The sequence below is a fragment of the Mixophyes fleayi genome, chromosome 1 (genome assembly GCF_038048845.1).
Source record: "Mixophyes fleayi isolate aMixFle1 chromosome 1, aMixFle1.hap1, whole genome shotgun sequence".
Lineage (NCBI taxonomy): Eukaryota > Metazoa > Chordata > Amphibia > Anura > Limnodynastidae > Mixophyes > Mixophyes fleayi.
Window position 1 is genome coordinate 354,377,031 of NC_134402.1, and position 12,056 is coordinate 354,389,086.

The window sequence follows — 12,056 nt, forward strand, 5'->3', positions numbered from 1 at the left end:
ATAAATTGACCCCTCAGTCATAATATCTGGCACTTAACCTTATTACTGTCTTTTATTTATATAGTGCCAATCATATTACGCAGCACTGTATAGAGAATATGTAATCATTCACATCAGTCCTTGAACCACTGGAGCTTAAAGTCTAATAGCCTAGCACACACATCAAGACCCATTTTTGTCAGAAGCCAATTAACCTACCTTTATGTGTTTGGACTGTGGGAGAAAACTGGAGCACCCAGAGGAAACTCAGACAAACACTGGGAGAACATACAAAAATAAGAACATACTTCCCATCTGTAAAGTGCTGCCACATATCCTGGCACTATATCAATAAGTGTAATAATCATAGTAATGACAGCAAGAAAAACTGATTTGCAGTTAGAGTCCTGGGGAGCTATGAATCGTGTATCTTTCATGTGTGCCCAGGTTTAAATGGCCAGAGTCTCAATCCTACCTTTAGTTGTACATTGTGTATCTTTAATTACATTTGCTGCCACAAGTATATAGAGCGAATCCTAGAAACAGAAAAAAGACAGTTCAAAGGGGTCAAGTTAATATTTACATACATACTGCAAGTGCTCAAACAATGACCATGGAAGCTTTCTAGACATTTTAGGGCAAGAGATTCATAGATCGATGATCATGTATTTATATAGCACATCAAAACACAAAAGTGTGGTCGCACACAAGGAAGACTAACATCTGTTAATTATAGGCTAATTCCGTTACCATATACAGATGGGGTGCTCTCTCATATGTATCTAAAGGATCAGAAAAAAAAGGAAGAAAACGAAACAGAAGAGGCACTCCAGTCCCCACAGAGATTATTAAATATTAATTAATCGGCACTGGGTGTCCTAATAATAATTTAAACCACTGGATCCTTCATTTGCTCAAATATTCAAACATTGTCCAAGGTTGGGCAATTGTGGGGGTGATCTTATATGTAAAAGGACTCAACTTACTATCAAGGAAACAGTTTATATATACATGGGTGTTAGTCTCTGCCTTTAACTCTTGTTAATTTATCCCAGGGTACTGAAATTAGAAAATAAGTGGAAAAAGCACAAACACTCTGAAATAGAGCTTTCTATGCTATGAATGATTTATAAATCAAGTTACCAACATGTCCCTGAAAGTCCTCAGTCTTGGGTGACGAGCAATGAAATTTTGGATGTCCTCAGCCTGGTCGTAAGTGTCGTATCCCCAGCGGACATAAAGCAAAACGTGGTGCTGGTACGACCCTGTACCCCAAACATTTCTCGCTCCCCACTGTACGAATTCAGGAGTGAGAGCAGCTCCAGGCTATTGAATATTAATTTAAGAACAAATTCCATAATACTGAAGCAAGGCAAATGCTTGGGGGCTATCACAAGCTTGAGGCCCTGTACAGTTGCCCTTTTTGCCCCCTTAAAGCTGATCCTGCTCAGGGCGATATAATATAAAGACTTTTCCAGAGCAGGACTTGTTCCATCTTGTACAGTAGACACTCAATTGGACTGGGGAGGTCACATCTATATAAAGTGAATTTACTGCTATGTTCCTTAAACTATTTCAGGGATTTCCCAGCCTTACTGAAAAAGCAGTTTCATAGATGGGATCACTGCCACAAGACGGGATACCTCTTGCTCTACTCGTATGAAGGCACCAGGTCTCCCTTGTATGGGCGACAAAAGCACAACCCACCATAACACCATCAGCCTTCATTAATGTCAATCAGCAGGATGAATCCAGTGAACTGATCAGGGCTTTTTGGTGTTTGTGTTTTCCCACTCTTTCAATTGGAATTAAGCAGGAGAAATTAGGGTTCCCAGACCAGACAATATTTTTCCAATCCTTCAGTAGGCCTTGGTGTAACAGCTAATTTGTAAAGTGCTAAAATCCATCAACCTTCTAAAATAAAATGTACAAGCTGTTAAAATTGTGTATATAAGCTTTAAACCCATGCTGTGTCTTTAAATGTGTCACTAGGCAGCGGATTAACTGCACTTTGCTGCATCTGTGCCATACTTCTACACACTCCCCTGTGGGTTTCAGAAGAGACTTACAGGCCAAATATAAATATTTCCCGTAATCTTGTTACAGCTGAGATGATGGCTGAAAGTTAGATTGTTAAAACTGGACCCTTGAACAGCAAATGGCCTTTTCTTATTGATTTACTGGCCATTAGTGTCCTTGAACACATGAGTCCTTCATGTTATGCTGTTTTAAGAAAAAAGCTCTGCTTGCAGACTGAAATCTGAGCTCGTGAAGGGATACAGTACTGCAGTTCCATCAATATTTTATTTCTTATGATGACTGACTGAGCTGTCACTGTATTGTACATTGAAGGGAAAATGAGTCCTACAGAGAAATAGGATGCATTTCAATTTCATTTTCTATAAATCCTCAGTAAATGCACACGAGGCAGAAATGATTTCCAAAGGAAAGTAGTTTTTGAAATGCTCTAATTTACAAATTAATTGAATTAACAGGAAAATTTACAAATATAACATGATGAGTACAGTTTAGTTTGTGGGTTGTGAAATATTCTTAAATCTGCAATAAGACCATTTTGATGATTAATTGAGATCTTAAAATAACTGAATAGTATTAAATAGGCAACATTGCAATCTTCAATTTAGCATTAAAAAAAGCTTACACACTTTTAAACATAACATTCATAAAAAATAAAACTAATCCAAGACTACTTTTTTTTAGAAGACTTTTAAAAACTTGTGAACATGGCTTCAATATTCTAAAACATATCATATTTTTGAATATAATGGTAAAGGGATTGGATTACCCCTTTAATATTTTATTCACACTAAAACTACTGTATTACAAATTACATCTTTTGTAAATTTGACCTTAGAAAAACTATTTTCTTATCCCTTCACATGGCAGTGGTCTTTAATGGGTTAATTCCTCCAGCCTTGAGAAGGACAGAAAATTAGTGGCTTTTAAAAATGTCCAATCGTCTTCCTGGGCCTCAACAAACAAGGAGTCGGTGGCATCTGAGCTGATGAAGGCATTAGTGTCATAGACTATAGAGTCTATTGTGACGTCAGTTATTGCAAAAGTAAAGCCCAGTGCGCCTGTGCACAACAAAACTAATCAAGAAGGAAGTATTGCCCAGACTGTCAGGTCTTTTCTTTCCAAGAGCACAGAGCAAGCACAACTTCACAGTTTGATGTAAGTAATGTGCAATATCTTGTGTAGTGTCACAACAAGACCCACCTGGACACGCATGACACATGGGTGATACACAGGTAATCAGTACCAAACCAGCTAATTTGACTGAACGAAAAATACTAAAATGTCCCCAAAACTATCTCACACTCACTATAGAACAACAGGTACTGCCACTGCTAAAATTTACGCTCTTATGTAGTCTTCAGTTACTCCCTAACCGAATTGCAGTCACAACCAAATTTAATCAGAGATACTATAAACCAGTTTTCTGCATAATGCAAGTGTAATAACCAAACATATCTGACACTCTTTAAGAATGTAAAGATTAATAAATGTGATTTAATATGACAAAAAGTTACAGTGCTTATCGGATAAAAATGGTGATAATAAATTGACAGAAATATAATTGAAAAATAGTTTCTTAAAATAAAACAGAAATAAACATTAACGGTCAGAGCGCAATCACATGTTCTTTTGTACAATCATGACCAAAAGTTTTGAGAATGACATTGGTTTTCACAAAGTTTGCTGCTTCAGTGTTTTTAGACCTTTTTGTCAGATGTTGCTATGGTATACTGAAGTAAAATTACAAGCATTTCCTAAGTGTCAATGGCTTTTATTGACAATTACATTAAGTTTATGCAAAGAGTCAATATTTTAAGTTTATGCAAAGAATCAATTTTTGCAGTGTTGACCCTTCTTTTTGAAGACCTCTGTAATTCACCCTGACATGCTGTCAATCAACTTCTGGGCCACATACTGACTAATGGCTGCCCATTCTTGCCTAATCAATGCTTGGAGTTTGTCAGAATGTGTGGGTTTTTGTTTGTCCACCCGCCTCTTGAGGATTGACCACAAGTTCTCAATGGGACAAAGATCTGGGAAGTTTCCTGGCCATGGACCCAAAAATATTTTTTTAGCCCCGAGCCACTTAGTTATCACTTTTGCCTTATGGCAAGGTGCTCCATCATGCTGGAAAAGACATTGTTTGTCACCAAACTGTTTTTGGATGGTTGGGAGAAGTTGCTCTTGAAGGATGTTTTGGTACAATTCTTTATTCATGGCTGTGTTCTTAGGCAAAATTGTGAGTAAGCCCACTGCCTTGGTTGAGAAGAAAACCCACACATGAATTTTCTCAGGATGCTTTACTGTTTGCATGACACAGTACTTATGGTAGCGCTCACCTTCCCTTCTCCGGTCAAGCATTTTTCCAGATGCCCCAAACAATCGGAAAGAGAAAATGACTTTACCCCAGTCCTCAGCAATCCCAATCTCTGAACCTTTTGCATAATATCAGTCTGTCCCTGATGTTTTTCCTGTAGAGAAGTGGCTTCTTTGCTGGCCTTCTTGACACCAGACCATGCTCCAAAAGCCTTCGCCTCATTGTGCGTGCAGATGCACTCACACCTGTCTGCTGCCATTACTGAGCAAGCTCTGCACTGGTGGTTCCCTGATCCCGCAGCTGAATCATCTTTAGGAGACAGTCCTGGCGCTTGCTGGACGTTCTTGAGCGCCCTGAAACCTTCTTCACAACTATTGAACCTCACTCCTTGAAGTTCTTGATGATCCGATAAATGGTTGATTTAGGTGCAATCTTTTTAGCAGTAATATCTCTTTTTGTGCAAAGCATTGATGACTGCACGTGTTTCCTTGCAGATAACCATGCTTAACAGAGAAAGAACAATGATTTCAAACACCACCCTCCTTTTAAAGCTTCCAGTCTGTTATTCTAACTCAATCAGCATAACAGAGTGATCTTCAGCCTTGTCCTCATCAACACTCTCACCTGTGTTAACAAGAGAACGAGAGAATCACTGACCTGATGTCTACTGGTCCTTTTGTGACAGGGCTGAAATGCAGTGGAAAAGTTGTTTTTGGGATAAAGTTCATTGTCATGACAAATAGGTACTTTGAAATTAATTGTAATTCATCTGATCACTCTTCATGACGTTCTGGAGTATATGCAAATTGTCATCATAAAAACTGAGGCAGCAGACTTTGTGAAAAATAATATTTGTGTTATTCTCAAAACTTTTGGCCATGACTGCATGTGCAAAAATAAATATAAATAATACATGGTTATATAATTAGTTGAATAGGTGTTAAACCAACAAATTATAAAATTATACCAAAAACTGGTAATAATTTCCTGTTTTATCCCTATTAATCAGCAGTATATATCAGTAATGTAACAACCAGCAGTGCCGCTAATAGAATCCCATAGTACAATATATAAGTTAGTAACAAACAAAATAGATATAAGACAATATATTTGCATGATTTCTGGGGTGGTTCCTTCACTGGTTGATATATTAATATCTTGTTGTGTATTGCTGTATGAACAATATTTCATGAATTTATTGCAGTTTTATTAAAGATTATTTCCTTGTTATAATGTATATGTACTGTATGTATATTCCTAATTTCTGTTAGAAGGAAATTTGTATTTTACAATATTATTTTTTTTTAATGTTATTTAGCACAAATCAAGTTTTTGTTTTCAATTTTCTATATATATATATATATATATATATATACACATACAAGTTAACCCGTGCATGATACTCATGCATTCTAGTCAAATCAAGCTACTTAAGGTGTTAAAAAGGTTCTTGTCATGCATTTGGGCCATAGCCCAGGCCTCCTCAGGGGAAGAGCATTACTTCCCGACGTAAGCGCCCTTTTTTAACGTGGTTTTGTTCACATGTCACCACCTCATCATTCTTCTCCATCACCTCATCCTTCATTTTCATAGCCACATCTATCCAGATGTCTATCCAGACACAGGGATCTCTCTCAGCGGTCCTGAGTATCACACTCCTCTCACTCTGTCACCCCCGGCAACCACCAACCACTCCCCACTGTCACCCCCGGCAACCACCAACCACTCCTAACTGTCACTTCTCCTTCAAGAAATATATATATATTTTTTTTAAATCTTTATAAACACTTTTAACAATTAACAAATTAAATTAACAAATTAAAAACATCTTAGTATACCAAATTTCAGCCCTTTCTGAATTTTTTTTTACACACACACTAAGAATTTAGTAGGTCAGTGTATAACTCCGCCCAGCAGGTGGCGCTGCAGCTTGGTTTTATTTTTTCCACACACACACACAGACAGACTAACACACGCCACTAAGCATTTATATTATAGATATATGGGCCATTAATCCCATAATTAATATTAAAGCTTTTTATGGTCATTTTATATATCTGTATATTTCATGCACCTGTATAGGTTATATTTAAATTTCAAAAAAGAGAAGACCTCCCCTGTATTTGGGTTTCACTTGTTGCGTACAGTTATTGTAGATTTAGTAATTCATTAAAAAAAAAATCTCAACAATAACATATTTTGTTATAATTAGATATGATTGATGTTTTTTTTACTTAATGTAAGATCATATCAGTTATACTCTACGGCCTGATTCATTAAGGATCTTAACTTGATAACTTCTTATTTCAGTCTCCTGGACAAAACCATGTTACAATGCAAGGGGTGCAAATTAGCATTCTGTTTTGCACATAAGTTAAATACTGACTGTTTTTCCATGTAGCACACAAATACTTGATTGCTTATTTGTACACTGAAATTTAAAGTTGATTTTTTTGTGCTACATGAAATAAGTTTCTCAAGTTAAGATACTTAATGAATCAGGCCCTACATTTGTAGAAAATCTGTCTTATATGTACATGTTTTTTCCAAATTCATAAAAGGCCAAGATATAGGCAAAACAAAACCTTGTAGATAGATAATAAAGGTAACCTGTAACCTACATACTTTTATTCTGGTTTATATGAACACATGGGACCCACTCACAAAATTCCAAACTATATACTATTTTTTAATGGATAATCCTTATAACCTGTGCTCCAAGTCAGATTCTCCATTTACAGTCAAAGAAACCAGTTTTTACTAAACTTTTCACACTTTTGGATTGGTTATGACCCCAAACTAAAGAAATATGAAAGCTGCCTATTTCGGGAGACTTAACCCTTAACTAAATGTATTTCTTTTTTCCAGGGGATAGTACTTCAAGAACCACCGAGCTAAGAAGAAACTGCGAAGATCTGGAAGCTCAACTTAAAGAAAAAGAAAAAGAGAACAATGAGATGATAAAAGAGTTAGAGCAAAAAAATGCAATGATAATGGTGCTTGAAAATACAATAAAGGAAAGGGAGAAAAAATATTTAGAAGAACTGAAAGTTAAAAGCCATAAGCTAAACATGTTGTCCGGCGAACTGGAGCAGAGAGCTAGCACTATTGCATATCTTACATCACAACTGCACACAACCAAGAAGAAGTTGCTCAGTACAAGTGGGGCCCCTGAGGTTGTTCCTCCCGGGAGCCCAGTAATGTCCAGTTACAAGCCAGCTCCCCCAAAGGAAAAGCAACCTGAAACTCCAAGAAGAAGAATGAAGAAGAGTCTGTCCACACCCCTTAATGCTGACTTTGCAGAGGTCTACAGGCTTGGGGCGGATGGTCGTAAGATAGTGTTGCGTGAGCCTGTGGACGCCATGCCCGACCCAACTCCATTTTTATTGGCAAGACAGTCAGCGGACACTCAGATCATCAAAGAGCGACCACTTGTTATACCTCCTATTCGTTCTGATTCAAGTAGTCCAGCTAAAGAGAAGAAGCAGAAAGCCCACATCGGGGTCGCACATAGGATTCCCCATGCAACCTCTGTCCAGAGCCAGCTTGTACCCCAGCCGGAAGTTGAAACATTAGCAGTGGATCAAGTTAACGCCAGCAAAGTTGTTAGGAAGCACTCAGGGACTGACAGAACTATTTAAATATATTTATCTAAACACATTGATAAAACTTTAACAAATGTCGCTTTTTATGCACTGTATAACCAAGATAAATACAAAAGGTAGATTTGTTGTTTTTTTAAATTTTCCTATTATTTTGAAATTTCCCTGCATGCCAAATATAAACAGATTTTCTGTTGAGGAAAAATAATCAGCTGTCCCGAAATCCTTAATGCAAATTACACAATGAATAAGTGCTATAGTGATATATAAGCCTATGTAAAGCTTGCTCCAGATCGTCCATCTAATATCTAGGACTATGCTGAAAAAAGCACAGCATTGCCACTTGTACAATATTAATAAAGAACACAGCAATATTAGTCTGACAAGCAACAAGCAGTATAAGGCTGTTACACGTAATATTCTATTCTGTACACTGTATAACAATGCCTTTACTTTACAGGCGGCACGTAAAATAATGCAGATATATGTGTATGTCTGATGGAATTTAATAAGACAATGTACTCACACCGATTCAGTGCCATTATTTATCTTTTCATTGTATTTAGTGATTTCCTTTAATTACAGTGCAAACGGATTGCCAGATACAACCTGTCTCATTTAATGCATCTAATTCTCCATGCTTCGTTTCCAGTGTTGGGTGTTTGCATGGAGCCTCTCCTAAACAAGCAATTCAAAATAGAAGTGGGCATAATGTGAAAATTCTGATTGAGTAAATATGTTTCAAAAACGTTATACACCTTAGCTATAACTAGGATGTATATATATGGTACTCAAGATGCCAGACTATTTTCTTTTCAATTGATACAGGGCAGTTGACTTTTCTACATATATATATATATATATATATATATATATATATATATATATATATATATATATTAAAAACAGCTTTAATGTGTACTTTATTTACACCCCAAAAAACTGTAAAAAAAAATAATTTGAAAAACATCTAGTTAACAATTTTACTTAAAAGTCCCCTTTTAAATTATTCTGCACAGGGAACGTAATCTTTATGTTTGAAGGACACCAATTTAATACTGCAAAAGAAAACAGAATATACTATGTGGTTGCTATAAACTCCTTTATGCACAACACACCTGGCTGCTGCTCTCAAGCTGTACAAAAGTAAAGAGATGGTAAGTTACGTGCTCTGCAGAGGTGAAATGAAGACTCATCCATAAGCGCCCGTGAATAGTGCCATCTAGTGGTCAAATGATGAAGCATGGCACTATATACAGTATATACCGGTATATACTATTAAGCTTTGAATGAAACATGACGTGAGTCTTATATGTGGAAGTCCTTAAACATTTTTGTTTTCACCCTTGTACAAAGACTCCCAATTAGTGGGCTATTTCTCTAGCATTGACTTAATTGTTAAGTAGGCAATATTCACTGCTTTGGACAGATCACATCACTAGTTATTTCGGTAGCTGGTCACATAATGGCCATTTCTGTTGCTTGCACAAGCACCGGGTGACAAGATCAGTGATCAGTTTAGCCAAATTGGATACGGATTTAGCAATTTAACTCCAAAGGCCTAACTGGGGCCGTTCAATGTGGTTATCAGGAATCATCTGTGGTCATATTCTGACTGCAGTTACCAACATGCCCAATAATTGTTACCAGGCTACACACATGCCCAGTACTGCAGTGTATATGGCCAGCATATCAGGTTCTATAACAAAGTTATTTAAGCGAGTCTAGAAGATCTTTTCAGTCCCTAGAGTTCCCAGAGATTGTGTAGGGGGCAGTGGTAGTCTTGGAGAATAGGATTTTAAAGTAGTATTTCCGCTGACATTTGGACCAATTTATTGCACAGGATAATTGCATTAAAGTTTGACAGATCTGTTTGTATGATGATGTTGTGAATGTGACTACAACAGGTTCTAAGCAATAAATATTTTTTATTATTATGTTTAGACTCTGTAAAAACAAGAACATGACCTGCAAAATGCCTCCAAATATAATACTACATTATTGTTCTTATTATTTTTAATAATAATAATTATTATTATTATTTTAATTCAAATAATAAAGTTTGGAAACGTTGAAAATATGTAAAAAAGAATTATTACATTTGTAAAAAAAAATAAACTGAGTGTGTAGCAAATGAAGAGTAAAAACCTCAGACAAAAGGATGGACACTCATCAATAATCTATTCATCATCATCACCATTTATTTATATAGCGCCACTGATTTCGCAGAGCTGTACAGAGAACTCACACATCAGTCCCTGCCCCATTGGAGCTTAGAGTCTAAATTCCCTCACACACACACACAGACACAGACACAGACTAGGGTCAATTTTGTTAGCAGCCAATTAACCTACCAGTATGTTTTTGGAGTGTAGGAGGAAACCGGAGCACCCGGAGGAAACCCACGCAAACACGGGGAGAACATACAAACTCCTCACAGATAAGGCCATGGTCAGGAATTGAACTCATGACCCCAGTGCTGTAAGGCAGAAGTGCTAACCACTTAGCCACCGTGCTGCCCATACTACCCTAGTAATCGAGTCTTGGTGTCAGATGCTTTTGATTTCAGGACTCTGTAGCTAGCCCCTCTTTCTGTAGGTACCTGTACCTTATGTAACTGGCTACAGTAGCTGCTTCCAACAGTTGGACAGAGAAAGAAGTATGGGGAGTATGAGTAATAATGTAATTATAGGAGGAAATTCAATGTTTAAAGAAAAATATTGATCAAAACTATTAGCTATATAGATAAAGAGATCTATCAAAAATAGACGTGTACAATAATATAATAAATTTAAATATGAGGTCAAACAAAAATGTCCTTTGAGTAAATCTCTGGGCATACCAGTACATTTGAATGACTAAAGAGTTACAAATCTGAAGCACCAAGTGTACTCGCCTCTGAACTCCCCGAGTCATTAAGGAAAGTAAGGCAAAAAAAGGAGTAAAAGTTCTCTGGAACAAACCATGTTACAATACAAGGGGTGCAAATTAGTTTACTATTTTGCACACTGGCTGTTTTGTCGTCTAGCAAACAAATACTTGAAAGCTTTATTCTTACACAGAAATGTAAAGTTGATCTAGGACATGCCTTACCCCAACTATCAATCTGTCCCCACATTTTAAATGACCTCCCCCTCCAATGCAACATGGTTTTGCCCAGATGAAAAGTTACTCCTTTTTTATGCTTTGCTCTCCTTAATGACTCAGGCCCATTATCTGTAATGCTTGGAACATTTACTTTCCTTGTAAGAGATTTTTTGTCAATTTGAACCTCCATATCTAAAATATACAAAATTGCATTTAGAAATGACTTGTGTTCCCCCATACCACCCCTGGCATTCCCCTTATTACATTGTATGTAGAGCTCCTCACAGTGACTGTGGAAGGAGGCATTTGGTGATCATGTCTGTGTGTCTGTCATTACCAAGTATGGGACCCGGCCCTGTACTGTTCAGACTTTGTGGATATGGTATTTTCTGGTTGATAAAAAAACTTATGGTATATCATCTAGTGCAACTGAATTTAATATAGGATATGTTATGTTACGGCAAAAGTTACATTAGTATTATCTGCATGAAATGAAAGGAGATGCCTCTTAGGGTCTGATAACAAGAGCTGGGTAATGAGATCTCTGTATCTCAGACTGTTCACATCTTATGCTGCATGTTCATTACACAGTAAATCTAATCTTTTATTCTCTCACTAATGCCAACATTCTCCTTTCAAACATAATGCATGGCTTTGGTAGAGACATTTTATTACTTAGTTTTTCTCATGGGAGTAGTTATTTCTATATGAATGTTTAAATATTATTTGTAATATTTTATCTGTAAGATGCATTTTCCCACAGTCTACCAATATATCATGTCTGTTACCTTTTTCCTGTTCTTGTCTGAAGCCTTTCTGCTGTTAGCATCATTTACTCTTGGTATACATTTACTATTAGCTGTTACAGCCTCTGCGTTGGTGGTTTTTATTCATGTAATACATATTTTATCCACCAGTTATATATTTGCAAGTTCTGTTCCAGTATAATGTACATTTCTGATGATAGGACCACTTATTGATCGTTCTCTTAGAACCAATATGATTTAGTATGTTTAGAAAAGTCCTGGCTA

General features: G+C 36.7%; 1 protein-coding gene across 5 annotated transcripts in view; it reads left to right on the forward strand.

Moving 5' to 3' along the window:
* Window positions 1-8,463, forward strand: part of CCDC92 (coiled-coil domain containing 92) — a 28,613-nt gene extending 20,150 nt beyond the window's left edge. For all 5 annotated transcript variants that reach the window (XM_075177147.1, XM_075177155.1, XM_075177181.1 and 2 more), the window contains exon 4: window positions 7,205-8,463. In XM_075177147.1, coding sequence (XP_075033248.1) covers window positions 7,205-7,977 — 773 coding nt within the window. In that variant the 3' untranslated portion in view covers window positions 7,978-8,463. The remainder of the gene's footprint in view (window positions 1-7,204) is intronic.
* Window positions 8,464-12,056: the final 3,593 nt, after the last annotated feature.